Here is a 16496-nt window from a genome sequence, read left to right as displayed (position 1 = left end):
TGGTTTTCACATGAGCCTATCCCCCCCCCCCCAGCCCCACACTCTCCCAGAGGAGGAAGGTGGAGGGGGGGGGCAGGAGATTCCAGGCAGGCACTTCCTTTGCGGAAGGACTCTACTCCATTGACATTGGCAGCCGCTCTTGGAGCCCCAAACAAGGAGCCCTTTCACCTCTCTGTGTGCCTCATTTGCATCCCAGAGGCGGAGGGAGGAAGGGAGAAGAGAAGCAAGCCTTTGGGTCTCTGCAGAGGCTGCCTCCTGCTCCTCTTCCTCGCAGGGATGGAGCACTGACTGAACCCCATTTCTCTCCCCATTTCGAAAAGGAGGGAAACTGAGTCTAAAACAGGGGTAGGCAACCTAAGGCACGGCGGCTGGATACGGCCCAACCACCTTCTAAATCTGGCCTGCGAACAGTCCGGGATCAGTGTGTTTTTACATGAGTTGTTTAGTCGTTTAGTCGTGTCCAATTCTTTGTGACCCCCTGGACCAGAGCACGCCAGGCACTCCTGTCTTCCACTGCCTCCCGCAGTTTGGTCAAACTCATGCTGGTAGCTTCAAGAACACTGTCCAACCATCTCGTCCTCTGTCGTCCCCTTCTCCTTGTGCCCTCAGGGTCATTTCCAGGGAGTCTTTCCAGGGAGTCGCCTGGAGATTAAATGACCCGGGGAGGGGAGAACCACCTACTCCACGTTGAGTTCCTTGGAGAAAAATGGTGAGGTATCACAGCAGTCACGAAATTAAAAGACGCCTGCTTCTTGGGAGAAAAGCAATGACAAACCTAGACAGCATCTTAAAAAGGAGAGACATCAACTTGCCAACAAAGGTCCGTATAGTTAAAGCTATGGTTTTCCCAGTAGTGATGTATGGAAGTGAGAGCTGGACCATCAAGAAGGCTGATCGCCGAAGAATTGATGCTTTTGAATTATGGTGCTGGAGGAGACTCTTGAGAGTCCCATGGACTGCAAGAAGATCAAACTGATCCATTCTGAAGGAAATCAGCCCTGAGTGCTCACTGGAAGGACAGATCCTGAAGCTGAGACTCCAATACTTTGGCCACCTCATGAGAAGAGAAGACTCCCTGGAAAAGACCCTGATGTTGGGAAAGATGGAGGGCACAAGGAGAAGGGGACGACAGAGGACGAGATGGTTGGACAGTGTTCTCGAAGCTACCAGCATGAGTAGAATGTGCTATTTTATTTAAAATGCACCTCTTGGGTCGCTCCATGCGCCGTGTCCATGGATAACCTCAGAGGACAGGGCTGAAAGGGCAGAGCGGGAGAGATGGCCTCTTCCATGGTCAGAGCCACTGTTCGGCTGGCCGTTAGCAAGAGGAAGATTCAGGCCACTAGAGCCGCCCTTACACTGACCCGATCTGCTGTGCAGAAGATAAAACAACTGCTTAAAGACAAAGCTGACCATGTAAGTGTTAAAGTTGGTGTCCGTACAAGAGGCTGTAATGGGCTTTCTCATACACTAGGAAACACAAAATCAAAGGGGGACTCTGATGAGGAAGTAGTACGGGATGGTGTTAGAGTGTTTATTGAAAAGAAAGCGCAACTCACACTTCTAGGAACTGAAATGGACTATATAGAAGACAAACTGTCCAGTGAATTTGTCTTCAATAACCCAAACATCAAAGGAACGTGTGGTTGTGGAGAAAGCTTTAACGTTTAAAACACCAGGACTGTCACTTTTAAGACCACAAAACTGCTTTCTGAAGTAATCACTCAGTGTGTGTGTTTTCACATCTTTAGGCTTTGTAATATACAGCTGCCTTTCCAGGAGAATAAAAGAACTGTGGTTTTTTAAAAAATTATTTAAAAATGCATCTCTGGGTTATTTGTGGGGCCTGACTGGTGTTTTCATATGAGTAGAATGTGTGCTTTTATTTAAAATGCATCTCTGGGTTATTTGTGGGGCATAGGAATTCATCCACCCCCCCCTAAAATATAGTTCGGCCCACCACATGGTCTGAGGGACAGTGGACCAGCCCATGGCTGAAAAGGGTTGCTGACCCCTGGTCTAAAACAAGGATTTGGATATGGGCCTCAGAAGCAACAGCTTTGGCAGGCGGGCGGGCAGGCAAGCCCTGAAGTGGTACACCCTCAGACACACACACACGCCATTCAGTGGTTTTTAAAATTATAATTTGGGTTTCTCAAAAAGAAGACATGCCGCACACATTTCATTTCTTCTTTTGATGGAGTTACAAGCTTGGTGGTTCAGAGGAATGCAGTGGACATAGTGTATCTTGATTTCAGTAAGGTGTTTGACAAAGTCCCCCATGGTATTATTGCAGAGAAGCTGGTAAAATATGGACCGGGTGAGATAACTATTAGGTGGGTTTGTAGCTGGTTGACTGACCGAACACAAAGAGTACTCATTAATGGTTCCTCGTCATCCAGGGAAAAAAGTTAGCAGGCTTCTGTCCTGGGCCCGTTGTTGTTCAATGTCTTTAGAAATGACTTGGATGAAGGAATTGAGGGGGTGCTCATCAAATTTTCAGATGACACCAAATGGGTAGGGGTAGCCAATGCCTCTGAAGACAGAATTGGGATTCAAAATGAAATTCAAAATGAATTTCAGTAGGGACAAATGTAAGGTTCTGCTCTTCAGCAAGAAAAACCAGACACACAAATGTAAGATGGGGGACACTTACATGTGCAAAAGATTTAGGGGTTTTAGTGGACCACAAGCTTAACATGAGGCAATAGTGTGATGCAGCAGCAAAAAAGGTGAATGCTATTCTAGGCTGCATCAACAAAAGTCTAGTGTCCAGATCAAGGAAAGTAATAGTACCACTCTTTTCTGCCTCGGTCAGATCACACCTACAATACTATGTGCTGTTCAGGGTGCCACAATTTAAGAAGGATATTGACAAGTTGGAATGTGTGCAGAGGAGGGCAACTAGGATGATCAAGGGTCTAGAAGCCAAGCCTTATGAGGAATGGTTGAAGGAGCTAGGTATGTTTATCCTGGAAAAGAGGAGGCTGAGAGGATATAGGATAGCCATCTTCAAATATCTAAAGGGGTGTCAAAGGGAAGATGGATCAAGCTTGTTTTCTCCTGCTCTGGAGGGTAGGACTCGAACCCATGGCTTCTAGACACCTTGATGGAGGAGGTCAGTGATTCTTTTGAGCAGGGCTGGTTGGAGGGTTTCCTGCTCTGGTGGGTAGGACTCGAACCCATGGCTTCAAGTTACAAGAAAGGAGATCTCGACAAAGCATCAGGAGGAACTTTCTGACAGTCAGAGTCGTTTGACAGTGGAACAGTCTCCCCTGGGAGGGAATGGACTATCCTTCCTTGGAGATTTTAAAGCAGAGGTCGGACGGCCATCTGCCATGGCTGCTTTAGCTGAGATTCCTGCATTGTAGGGGGTTGGACTAGATGACCCTTGGGGTCCCTTCCAACTCTATGATTCTATGAATTTCCTGCTCTGCACTCCCCACCACCCTTGCAGGATAAATGTGCCAAGTGCACGGAAGAAAAGATGCTAAGAACATCAGAGGAACCTGCTGGATCAGGCCAACGGCCCACCTGGTCCAGCTTCATGTTTTCACAGGGGCCAAACCCTGCGAATTGCCCAGCCCTGCAAGCAGGACCTTGAGGGCAGCAGCAACAGCTGTTCCTTCTGCAGCTCCCAGCAAGTGTTCTTTAGAAGCATCAGTACCTCCCAGTAGCCACTGACAGCCTTATGTGGGTTTGGGCAATTCTCTGGGACGCGGGTGGCGCTGTGGTCTAAACCACAGAGCCTAGGGCTTGCCGATCAGAAGGTCGGCGGTTCGAATCCCCACAACGGGGTGAGCTCCCGTTGCTCGGTCCCTGCTCCTGCCAACCTAACAGTTCAAAAGCACATCAAAGTGCAAGTAGATAAATAGGTACCGCTCCAGCGGGAGGGTAAACGGCGTTTCTGGGCACTGCTCTGGTTCGCCAGAAGTGGCTTATTCATGCTGGCCATATGACCCGGAAGCTGTACGCCGGCTCCCTCAGCCAGTAAAGTGAGATGAGCACCGCAACCCCAGAGTCGGTCACGACTGGACCTAATGGTCAGGGGTCCTTTTACCTTTACCTTTACTGGGTTTGGCAGCCATCCATAGTTCAAGTCTGTGCTGTGTGCAGAAACCCCATTCTTTCTCTGTTGCAAACAGTTTCACGGGATGCCCACCAGCTCATCTGCCTCGAACAACAGAGGAGGGACAGTGCCCATCGCTGCCAGGCAGCAAGGCAGCCGAGGGCAAGCAGGAATCCTGCCCCAAATGCCAAAGTGGCCCCTCGCTGGGCCAAGGGCACAGCATCCTCCTCCTCCTCCGGAGCCCTAATGATTCAGGCTCTCCTCACCCCAGAGACCTGCGGGGGCGCCTCCGTTGCCATGGGGACCACCCACAAGCTGGAGCTATGCATCACACACACGGGCAGGCGGGGGGGGGGGAGAGTTGTGCATGGAGGACGACTCAAAGCATTGCAAGCCTCAGGAAGCAGCGAGCCCCTTCCCCCAACTGCCTGGTAACAAGACCCCCAACTTGGGGGGTGAGCTGGAGGTGGGCAGGGAGGAGGAAGGAAGGAAGAGGGCAGAACTGCAGGTCCCGGGCCACAGGGAGGTTAGGCTGGCCTCAACCAGAGCCAGGGCTTTTTCGGCTGTGGCCCCGATCTGGTGGAACGCTCTGTCACAAGAGACTAGGGCCCTGTGGGACTTGACATCTTTCTGCAGGGCCCGCAAGACAGAGCTGTTCCACCAGGCCTTTGGCCAAGGCACAGTCTGACCCCCTCCTTTGGTAATCCTCACAGAACTCTAGCCCAATGGTTGCCATCAATTTGATTTGAGCTGATTTTATAATGAACTGATTGAGCTTGAATCCTGACAAGACAGAAGTACTGTTTTTGGGGGACAGGCGACAGGTGGGTGTGGGGGACTCCCAGGTCCTGAATGGGGTAACTGTGCCCCTGAAGGACCAGGTGCGCAGTCTGGGAGTCATTTTGGATTCACAGCTGTCCATGGAGGTGCAGGTTAATTCTGTGTCCAGGGCGGCTGTCTGCCAGCTCCATCTGGTAAGCAGGATGAGACCCTATCTGCCCGCAGACTGTCTCGCCAGAGTGCTGCATGTTCTAGTTATCTCTCGGTTAGACTACTGCAATGCGCTCTACGTGGGGCTACCTTTGAAGGTGACCTGGAAACTGCAATTAATCCAGAATGTGGCAGCTAGACTGGTGACTGGGGGCGGCCGCCGGGACCACATAACACCGGTTCTGAGATATCTGCATTGGCTCCCAGTACGTTTCCGAGCACAATTCAAAGTGTTGGTGCTGACCTTTAAAGCCCTAAACGACCTCGGTCCTGTATACCTGACGGAGCGTCTCCACCCCTATCGTTCAGCCCAGACACTGAGATCCAGCGCCGAGGGCCTTCTGGCGGTTCCCTCATTGCGAGAAGTGATGTTACAGGGAACCAGACAGAGGGCCTTCTCGGTAGTGGCGCCCGCCCTTCAGATGTGAAGGAAATAAGCAGCTATCCTATCTTTAAAAGACATCTGAAGGCAGCCCTGTTTAGGGAAGTTTTTAATATTTAATGCTGTATTGTTTTAACACTTGATTGGGAGCTGCCCAGAGTGGCTGGGGAAACTTAGCCAGATGGGCGGGGTATAAATAAATTATTATTATTATTATTATTATTATTATTATTATTATTCTGTATTATTTTACTGTTGTTAGCCGCTCTGAGCCCGGCTTTGGCTGGGGAGGGTGGGATATAAATACAATTTATTATTATTATTATTATTATTATTATTATTATTATTATTATTATTAATATGCAACCAGAGGCAGGTGGAGTTGGCAGGCACCTTCTCCGGGTTGCCTTGCTGGGTGAGATGCAGAGGTTTGGTTTCCCTTGACATTACTCACCTTTGTGGAGAAGGGAGCTTGCTTTGGGCCTCAAGGGGTTGCTTCGTAACCAGAAGCCGCTCGGTGCCCGCCTACAGCACTCCAGGTCTTCCGCCCACAAAATAATGCAAGATTCTAGTCCTCATTGAGTCAAGGGCTGATCGTCATACCTAGGGGTCTCATGCTGAGTCAGACCACCTAGCTCTGTATTGCCTACACGGACTGGCAGCAGAAAGACTGGAGATGCCACCAGGGAATGGCACCTGGGGCCTTCTGTGCTGACTGGCAAGTGACGCAGCAGGGGGCTGGGCTAGATGACCCACTGGGAACCACTGCAGAACCAGACTTCTTCCTGCCCCACAGTTTGAGGGCAGGGCAGAGCAGGGCAGAGGCTTTAAATAAAGCCGATTGCTCCTTGCAGTTCGTTGCCTAAGCGGCAGGTTGGTGGCAGAGAACAAGACCCACAGGCAGCCCTGCAGGGGTGTTGTGTCACAGCTGGGCAGCGAAGGGGCTGCCAGAGGCTACTCTTGGGCACTTTGGCTGAGCCGGTGAAATAATAATAATAATAATAATAATAATAATAATAATAATAATAATTTATTTCTATCCGCCCATCTGGCTGCGTTTCCCCAGCCACTCTGGGCGGCTTCCAACAGAACACTAAAATACAATAACCTTTTAAACATTAAAAGCTTCCCTAAACAGGGCTGCCTTCAGATGTCTTCTAAAAGTTTGGCAGTTGCTTTTCTCTTTGACATCTGGTGGGAGGGCGCCACTACCGAGAAGGCCCTGCCTGGTTCCCTGTAACTTGGCTTCTCGGTGCTGGACCTCAGTGTCTGGGCAGAATGATGGAGGTGGAGGTATACGGTCCTTCAGGTATACTGGACCGAGGCCGTTGGCTCCGTTGGCAGAGCACAAGACTCTTAATCTCTGGGTCACGGGTTCAAGCACCACATTGGGCAAAGAGATCCCTGCATTCCAGGGGGTTGGACTAGATGAACCTCAGGGGTCCCTCCCAACTCTACGATTCCCCCCGAAAATGAAAAGTGATGGGGACTCTTACCTTGGGGTGGCGGAGAGCAGCCTGAGGGAGGTTGGCGCCGAGAGAAGGCAGTTCTAAGGGGCCACTGAAGGAGAAGCTGGCTGGCCCATCACTGTGTTTGCTGGGGAAAGAGAGAAAGTCCTGTCAGAAGAGGGGACAGAGTCCAGGTGCCCAAGGGTCGCGGGTTCGAGTTCAGCAGAGATGGAAAACGTCCAGGCCATCCGGAGAGGATCTGAATGTGGAGGTAACCCTTTAACCCAGCTAGACTATTGGTTCCTCTCACCCAGTATTACCCACAATGACTGGCAACAGCTTCAGACAAGGAGTCTCTTCCCCAGAGATTGAACCCGGAACCTTCTAGAAGCAAAGGCACACGAGCGTCCGTCCTCTAAAAATAAAATAAGATCCCAGTCCTCATGGTTCTGAATCAAGGGCTGATTTGAATAGAAACCTAGGAAGCTGCCTTCTATCGAGTCAAACCATTGGGCCCATCCAGCCCAGTACTGTCTGCACTGACTGGCAGCAGTGGCTCTCCAGAGTCTCAGGTAGGGAGCCCTAGCTAGAGATGCTGCCGGCAGGAATTGAACCCGGGACCTTCTGCATGCCAAGCAGGGGCTCTTCCACTGAGCGAGGGCCCTTCCCTTAAAACACAGGAAGGTGCCTTCTACCAAGACATTGGGTTCATCTGCCTCAATATTGTCTACACTGGCTGGCAGCTGCTCTCCAGGGTTTAAAGCCTTTAATAATAAATAATAATAAATTATTATTATTATTATTATTATTATTATTATTATTATTATTATTATTTATACCTCGCCCTCACCAGCCAAGACTGGGCTCAGGGCAGCTAACAACCAATAATAAAACAAGTTGATTAAAATACAATTTAAAAAACAAGATTAAAATACAACATTAAAACATTAGGATGCAGCCTCTTCACAGGAGGAGAAAGGGAAAAGAAAGAGGAGGAGGGAATCAAACTGATTCTAAGCCAAAGGTCAGGTGGAACAACTCTGTCTTACAGGCCCTGCAGAAAGAAATCAGATCCTGCAGGGCCCTGGTCTCATGAGGCAGAGCGTTCCACCAGATCGGAGCCAGTGTTGAGAAGGCCCTGGCTCTGGTTGAAGCTAATCTAACTTCCTTAGGGCCCGGGACCTCTAGGGTGTTGCTATTTATGGACCTTGAGGCTCTCCGTGGGGCATACCGGGAGAGGCGGTCCGGTAGGTACGAGGGTCCTAGGCCGTGAAGGGCTTTAAAGGTCAAAAGCAGCACCTTAAATCTGACCCTGTACTCCACCGGGAGCCAGTGCAGCTGGAAAAGCACTGGGTGAATATGCTCCCATGGCAAAGACCCCGTGAGGAGCCTCGCTGCAGCATTCTGCACCCGCTGGAGTTTCTGGGACAGCTTCAAGGGCAGCCCCACGTAGAGCGAATTACAGTAGTCAAGCCTGGAAGTGACCATCGCATGGATCACTGTGGCCAGGTTGGGGCGGGAAAGGTAAGGGACCAACTGCTTGATGCGGCGAAGGTGGAAAAATGTCGCCTTGGCTGTTGCTGTAATCTGTGCCTCCATGGAAAGGGAGGTGTCAAGGATTACACCCAAACTCTTTGAAGCTTCCTGGCTCCTAAAAGCACCGCAAGGAGGAAGGAAGTGGGGAGCGTAATCATAGAATTGCGACAGTCATAGTTGAAAGGATCCCAAGGGTCATCCAGCCCAACCCCTTGCAATTCAATCGTCCCAATCAGCCAATCACCTTTCCCCTTGACTGAGACATTGGCCTTTTTTCCTTCTATTTGTCTCTGGGACAGCTATAAAGCTGAATCAGGCGCTTTGTGGGCCACCTAGAACGGCTTCCAATATTCGGAAACGGAAGAGGGGAGATGGGGGAAGGAACCATTCAATGAACCCCACCTCACTGACTGTTGGGCAAAGAGGATATTCCCAAAATCCTTTGCTGCTGCAGCTGCTGCTGCTCCTCCGGAGCCTGCCTGCAGCTGGGGCAAAGTATTATGGGAAGAGATGGGAAGAGTGAAGGAGGGTTCACAGGGGTTTGGCAGAAGGCACTCTGCATGTGCTCAGGCCCATGCTGCCATTGCCAGGTCAGACGTTCCCGGCTTTGAAATAATAATTTAATAATAATAATTTATTATTTATACCCCGCCCATCTGGCTGAGTTTCCCCAGGCACTCTGAGCGGCTCGAGGGTTAAAAACAATACAGCATTAAGTATTAAAAACTTCCCTAAACAGGGCTGCCTTCAGATGTCTTTTAAAGAGAATATCGCTAGAGTGGTACCTCGGGTTAAGTACTTAATTTGTCCCAGAGGTCCGTTCTTAACCTGAAACTGTTCTTAACCTGAAGCACCACTTTCGCTAATGGGGCCTCCTGCTGCTGCCGCGCCGCCGGAGCACAATTTCTGTTCTCATCCTGAAGCAAAGTTCTTAACCCGAAACACTATTTCTGGGTTAGGAGAGTCAGTAACCTGAAGTGTATGTAACCTGAAGCGTATGTAACCCGAGGTACCGCTGTACTTATTTCCTTCACATCTGAAGGGAGGGTGTTCCACAGGAATAATAATAATGAAACAGCCTCTCAGTGTGGAGTTTGGCGAGGTCTTAGATCAGTGCTGGGGGGGTCAGAAGTTGGAGGACCCCCTCCTGCAATGTATAGCAGCCATCCTAGCCAATGGTCAGGGACACCCAGGGCATACAGCAACATCTGGAGGGACACAGATGTGAACCCACCAGTGGCGTAGCGTGGGTTGTCAGCACCCGGGGCAAGGCAAGTAATTTGCACCCCCTAACCCATGGATTTGCGCCCCCTAATCTGTGGATTTGCCCTAACCCCAGATGTTGCGCCCGGTGCATCCGGCCCCCCCTGCACCCCCAAGCTACGCCACTGGACCCCACCAAGGTTTAAATCTTTGCGCGGTCCAAACCAAAGAAGAACGGCAACTTAAGTTGGCAGAATATGAACAACTCGCAAACTTAACATACAGAACAAGAGAACAAGAACAAGAGCATACATTTAAAGAAGATTGGAAAACGCTTATGAGATATATGGGAAATAATGGTATACAGCTGAAAACGCTGGCAACATTAAGATAAATTCTTTTTTTAAAAAAAAATATTAATTTGGTTTTTCAGATTAAAGTTTTACAATCACATATCCAGCATACAACACAGAGTCTCCTGGACTCCCTTCGTCCCTTTTGTGGGTCCCAGATTTCCTCATCTTTTATGATAATCCAAATCTTTTACCTCTCCATTGTGTCCAAAATTCACCAATCCTTATTCCAGTCCTCACACCTCACCTCAACTGGTTTTCTACTGTGTTAATTGGATTTTCATCAGAGATTCCTAACTGGGAAAGGGACGCCACCCAGTGGCACCATTAAACATCAAGCAACAGTGAAATTCAAAGTTCAGGCTGCATGCCATAGAACAGGGGTCAGCAAACTTTTTCAGCAGGGGGCCAGTCCACTGTCCCTCAGACCTCGTGGGGGGCTGGACTATATTTTTTGGGGGGGAAGGAAAATATGAATGCATTCCTATGCCCCACAAATAACCCAGAGATGCATTTTAAATAAAAGCACACATTCTACTCATGTAAAAACACACTGATTCCTGGACCGTCCACGGGCTGGATTTAGAAGACAATTGGGCCGGATCCGGCCCCTGGGCCTTAGGTTGCCTACCCATGCCATAGAATTGCAGAGTTATATGATATGATAATCTTTATTGTCATTGTCCCATAAAGAACAACGAAATTGAAAAATCTACATAATCTACATAAGACATTCAAAACCCAACAAGCCTGCTACCCCAGCTATCCCAACCTGGTTAGCCCCCTAAAAACTCTGGAACGGACCCAGAGCATCATCTGGTCCAACCAGATATATGTTGGAAGTGTAAGGAAAAGGAGGAGACATTTTATCATATGTGGTGGGATTGTAATGTAATTAATTTGGGGGGGGGGGAGATGATATACAACGGATTGAAGAAAATGTTCCATTTAACGTTTGTTAAAAAACCTGAAGCATTTTTGTTAGGGATTGTAGGGAAAGATCTGCCCAAAAAGCTGAAAAACATCTTCATGTATGAGACAACAGCCGCGAGAGTTCTGGTAGCACAAGGATGGAAGACTGAAGAAACCCCAGCTCAAGAATCATGGCAAGAAAAATTGACGGACTATGCAGAACTGGCAAAACTGACATATAAGCTACGGCACAAGGATAACTGTGACTTTAAAGGTGAATGGGAACCCTTTACAAAGTATCTGAAGACGCAACAAAGTGAACTGGACTCCTTGGCTGGCTTTGAATAAACATTCACAAACTTTTTATTGGTAATAACCAGCTAAATAGTTTGAGGATCTATACAACTTTGCAACATGCAGAAAACAGCAGTCTCAGAGAAAGCAAAGACTGGAACTGAGGGGAGCCGGGCGGGGGGGCAGGTGGGTTTTGTGTGGGAGGGTGGCGGGGAGGGAGGAAAAATGGGGGGGGGGGGAAATAAGGATGATATGTTTTTGGATAATATGTTTTGTCTTAATTTTGAATAAAAAAACAAAAAAACAAAAATCTCTCTCCCTCCCTTCCTCCCTCTGAAGCTCAGGATCCAACCTCTGTGCCCATGTGGCCAGGGTTAGGTCGGCTGAAGCCTAAGAGGCCCCTGGCATTGCAGCAGCAGCAGCAGCAACCATGGCCTACGTGGCAGAGAAAGGCAGAAGAGAGACACACGACGCTACTTCAAGAGTTTCCATGGCAACGGGATGGTGGGGAGAGAGGGACAAGGAGGAGGCGGCTCAAGTAATTGATTGGCAATTACCATCGGGTAATCGGGTAATTATGGTGACAAATCGTGCTCCGAACTCCAGCCTCCCGCACAGAGGAGGGAGGAGGCGAATATGAATCCTCTCTCCTGGCAATCCAGGCTCTCCTTGTGCCCACCAGAGGGAGCCCTCGAACCGCCGCTCCCTCCAAAGGCTCTGGGTGCCCGCTGCTCCTGTCGCCCACCACCAGGGCCGGCACTACCCTGAGGCAGAGGCCTCGGGCGTCAGAGACCAAGGGGCAGGCAGTAGGCGCCATTGCATAAGCCAACCTGCAGGTCTCGGGTGTCGCCAGCTTCTGACACATCCAAAAACCCTATGTTGGCACAGAAGCAGCCACCATTGTCCTGTCCCAGTTACATGATATCAGAGTTTTGTCCGCACAATTATCATTATCATTATTATTATTACCGTATTTTTTGCCCTATAGGACGCACTTTCCCCCCTCCAAAAATGAAGGGGAAATGTGTGTGCGTCCTATGGGGTCAATGCAGGCTTTCGCTGAAGCCTGGAGAGTGAGAGGGGTTGGTGCGCAATGACCCCTCTCGCTCTCCAGGCTTCAGGAAGCTATGCACAAGCCTTGGGAGCCCGGCGGGAGTTCCCAAGGCTTGCAGATAGCAGCCTGCATCCCGAAGCCTGGGGCGCGCTGAGGGCTTCGGGCAGATATCCGCAAGCCTGGGGAGCCCAGCGGGAGTTCCCACCGGGCTCCCAAGGCTTGTGGACAGCAGCCTGCAGCCCAAAACCCAGGGAGTGCAGTGGAGCGCACCCTGGGCTTCGGGCAGCTCTCCTCAAACCTTGGCTTGCGGAGAGCAGCCTGTTCTGGGGGCTGGGGTCGAGGGAAGCTCGGGCTTCCCCCACCCCAGCCCCGTGCCTGGGAAAAAAAATAATAATTTCCCCCCCTTTATTCCCCCCCAAAAAAACTAGGTGCGCCCTATGGGCCGGTGCGCCCTATAGGGCGAAAAATATGGTATATCATCCAAGGCATCCTGACCTCACAGTGGCCAACCAGATGTCCATTCTGGGAAGCTCCCAAGCAAGGGCCATCTCTCATTCTCGATCACCAATGTAAGGTAGACTGACTCTGTCCATGGAGGCTCCATTTAGGAATCAAAAGGAAGCTAAGATCCTGCTGGCCCAACTTGCCTGGCCTCCTGTTCTCACAATGCCCCAAAGGGAAGGAACCCACAAGCGGCGCTGAACGCAATGGTCACGATCCCAGCTTCTGATTTCCAGCGACTGGCATTCACTGCCTCTGGCAACGGAGGGAGGGCACAGCCATTCTGACTCGTAGCTTCCTCCTGCACGAATGTGACTGTTATTGATTTAGAGTCCTGTTGTTATTATTATTGCGATCTTTTGTTAAAATCATCTGAGCGAATGCAGAAATTTATTTGTGTGCGGCTCCAGCCAGGCTGCCTCCCTAATTTGCTCCCAGGAGACCTCCCTCTCCCCAGCTGGGCTTCTCCCCTCCTCCTGGGGGCTGCTGACTCCCCCCAGCATCAAATCCCGCAGCGGATGCAGATGAGCTTGACAGGGGAGCCTTGTTTCTTTGCTCGCACTGTCAGGGTGGCAGAGTGACAGCCAGAGCAAAGGGGTGTCCTTGGAAAACAACAACACTTTTTCTTTTTTAAACTGCCTCCTGGGTTTCTGCCTTCTTGTCCATCATGGGGCCGTCTTCTCCCAAAGAATCATGCACCGCGGAGGGGGAGGCGGTCAAGCCCCTTTCCCTTTCCTCCTTTCACTCAGGCACTTAGCATCTTCTGATCAAAACAAATCCTGGCGCGCTGGGATTGCTGCCCCTGTTGCTTTAATTCCTGAAAATGGCTGCGTAATGGCAGAGGTGACCCTCTGGGTCCCTTCCAAGCATGTGGCTTCCCACAAAGGATGCTGGGAACTGTAGTTTAACATACACCCCAAGAGCTGTAGCGCCCGGTTTCCTCAGCAAGCTACAGTTCCCAAGAGTCTTCCGGGAGTGAAAGTCTTGTGCTTTCAATGCACACACGGCCCCAGTCTGTGTGAGCTTGTCACTCGGTCCCAGATCAACAGAACCAAAGAATCATGGAATCAGAAGGGAACCCAATGGATCATCTAAGTCCAGAGGGTCCCAAACTTGGGTCTCCGGCTGCTTTTGGACTATGATTCCCACCGTCCCTGGCCACTAGGGATGATGGGAGTTGTAGTCCAAAAACAGCCAGAGACCCAAGTTTGGGGAACCCTGATCTAGTCCAGGCCCCTGCAATGTAGGAATCACAGCATAAAGGCTCGGCTGTGAAAGGTCATCTGCATGCGCTCAGGGACACACTGCTATGACATCATGTGATTTAAGCCTCATGGTCACACACACACACACTGAAGATTCAGTCCCTGAGGAGAGGCAGAGGCAGTTTTGCCTCACCTAGAGCCAGGCTTCTGCCCCATAACCTTGCTTCCCCACTCCAGAGCTCATTCAGGCCCAGTGCAGCCCCTCCCCATGGCCGCAAAAAGTTTCTGCATAGCAAAGGCACCTCTTGAACCCAGAGCCTCTCTTATCTCGGGGGGGGGGGGAGTGTACATTCATTGGGAGAACACCTTCAGAGCTAAACCTGCTGGCCAGGTGACCCGCAACTCTGACAATGCCTGCATCTCTGGACAGCAAGAGTGTTGAGTTGGGAAGGTTATTAATTTTGCCCATCGCCTCCCACAGTCGATGGAGGCTTCAGTTCAATTTGCATTAGCAAGGAAATAAAATTTAATCGGGTAATAATTAAAACAATACAACATAGAACAAATATATACACGCTGCTATGTTCACCCAAAAAACTACATTGGCAGTGGGTTGTGTTAATTGCATTCAGAGTAGACCCACTGAAATTAATAAGCATGATTTCTTTGGGTCCATTCACTTCAAGGGGTCTAGCCCAAGAGCTTAGCTGGAGACAATCCTGTGTTTTAATTTGTTTTTTGACTATTGGGTCCATCTACTCACAGCTGCCAACCAGGTGCCCCCAAGGAAAACCCACAAGCAGGATTTGAACACAAGGCCACTCTCGCCTCCTGGGGTTGCCAGCAACCGTGAAGGCAGAGAGCAGCCATCGTGGCTAGTAGCCATCAATAGCTCTCTCCTCCATGAATCGCTCTAAAACTCTTTTTTTAAAAATCCCTTTTCCACTGTGATGAACAGATTATGCTAGTAGGTTTGCAAGAAGTTTTGTAAGGTGAATTATTTGAAATATTGCAAGAAAGATAATGAGGAGAATTATTAGTTAAGGACAATTAAAGGTAATATGAAATTAAGAATTGCATAATAAAGAAAATCATCAGAGGTGTTAACGGAAGTCTAAAAATATTGTATAAGAGAACTTATGTTGTATGACTGTTGGAATTGATATGTTAAAATAATAATAATAATGTATATAATAAATAAATAAACAAACCCTATTTCTGCATTGTATCCCTTCCAAGAATTCCATCATGATTCTATATTAATAAAACTGAACGTGAAATGAGATCTTAAATGGTGGTGGAGATTTGAAGAAGAAGAAGAAATCCACAGGATGAAGGAAAAAATGAACTTGGGGTGGGAAATGTGTTTAGAAACCATCACGAATTCTCCCCTCCCGTGGAAAGACCAACAAGTAAAAGGCCTGATGGAGCCACAGCAAATTTCGATTTGCATTAAATAAAACTCACTCACTCAAATTTCATGCAAATTTGGAGCTAATTCTGCAAAGGCCACAAACAGCTGTGGCTAGAACCTCTTGACCAGGCATGCTCCCTGGAAGACATGAGAGAGAGAGAGAGAGAGAGAAAGAGAGAGAGAGAGAGAGAGAGAGAGATCCTGGAGGGCGAATTATAATTTGCAAGGAAGATGTTGGATGCAGAGAAGCAGAGAGATGGATGCATTTAGTTACAGCTGGTGACAGGAGTGAAAGAGAAGCAGCAAGACACAGCCCTTCAAGGAAGCTGGGACGGTTTATATTTATCCCTTCTCTCTCTGTCTCTCTCTGAACCAGAGCATTCCATCTGCAGGCGCACAGAGCCTTTGGTGCATAGAGGCTGGGGTGAATCAGGTTCCTGCTCACAGTGGCCAACGAGAGACCTATGGGAAGCCTGCAAGCAGGATTCGAACTCAAGAGCAACTCTCCCCTCCTGCAGTTTCCAGCAACTGATAATCGGAAGCCTTGCTGCCTCTCTCTGACTGTGGCAACAGAGCCAAGTTTGCAGTGGGTTGAAAGGCCCGCACTCCAGAGCCACTTATGTCGGCAGAGGATGTTGTCGTTTAATCGCTCTTCGTGACCCCCTGGACCAGAGCACGCCAGGCACTCCTGTCTTCCACTGCCTCCCGCAGTTGGGTCAAACTCATGCTGGTAGCCTCGAGAACACTGTCCAACCACCTCGTCCTCTCTCGTCCCCTTCTCCTTGTGCCCTCCATCTTTCCCAACATCAGGGTCTTTTCCAGGGAGTCTTCTCTTCTCATGAGGTGGCCAAAGTATTGGAGCCTCAGCTTCAGGATCTGTCCTTCCAGTGAGCACTCAGGGCTGATTTCCTTCAGAATGGAGAGGTTTGATCTTCTTGCAGTCCATGTGACTCTCAAGAGTCTCCTCCAGCACCATAATTCAAAGCATCAATTCTTTGGCGATCAGCCTTCTTTATGGTCCAGCTCTCACTTCCATACATCACCACTGGGTGACGGACCTTTGTTGGCAAGGTGATGCCTCTGCTTTTTAAGATGCTGAGGATAAACACCGGCAACTCCACAGAAGCTTCAGCGG

The 16496-nt window shown here is 49.5% G+C and overlaps 1 protein-coding gene and 1 pseudogene across 5 annotated transcripts in view; one reads left to right on the top strand and one right to left on the bottom strand.

Annotated features, from left to right (window-relative positions):
• The window catches only part of RAP1GAP (RAP1 GTPase activating protein), a 108754-nt gene that overhangs the window by 50320 nt on the left and 41938 nt on the right, over positions 1-16496 (bottom strand). For all 5 annotated transcript variants that reach the window (XM_028741450.2, XM_028741449.2, XM_028741444.2 and 2 more), the window contains exon 3: positions 6938-7037. Coding sequence is in view for 3 of the 5 variants with exons in the window: in XM_028741444.2 (XP_028597277.2) it covers positions 6938-7037 (100 nt within the window). In the remaining 2 variants the exon portion in view is untranslated. The remainder of the gene's footprint in view (positions 1-6937; positions 7038-16496) is intronic.
• Positions 1279-1820, top strand: LOC114602797 (iron-sulfur cluster assembly 1 homolog, mitochondrial pseudogene; annotated as a pseudogene).

The sequence above is a fragment of the Podarcis muralis genome, chromosome 7 (assembly GCF_964188315.1).
Source record: "Podarcis muralis chromosome 7, rPodMur119.hap1.1, whole genome shotgun sequence".
NCBI lineage: Eukaryota > Metazoa > Chordata > Lepidosauria > Squamata > Lacertidae > Podarcis > Podarcis muralis.
Note: the sequence above shows the minus strand (reverse complement) of the source record. Positions and strands in the feature narration are given on the sequence as shown.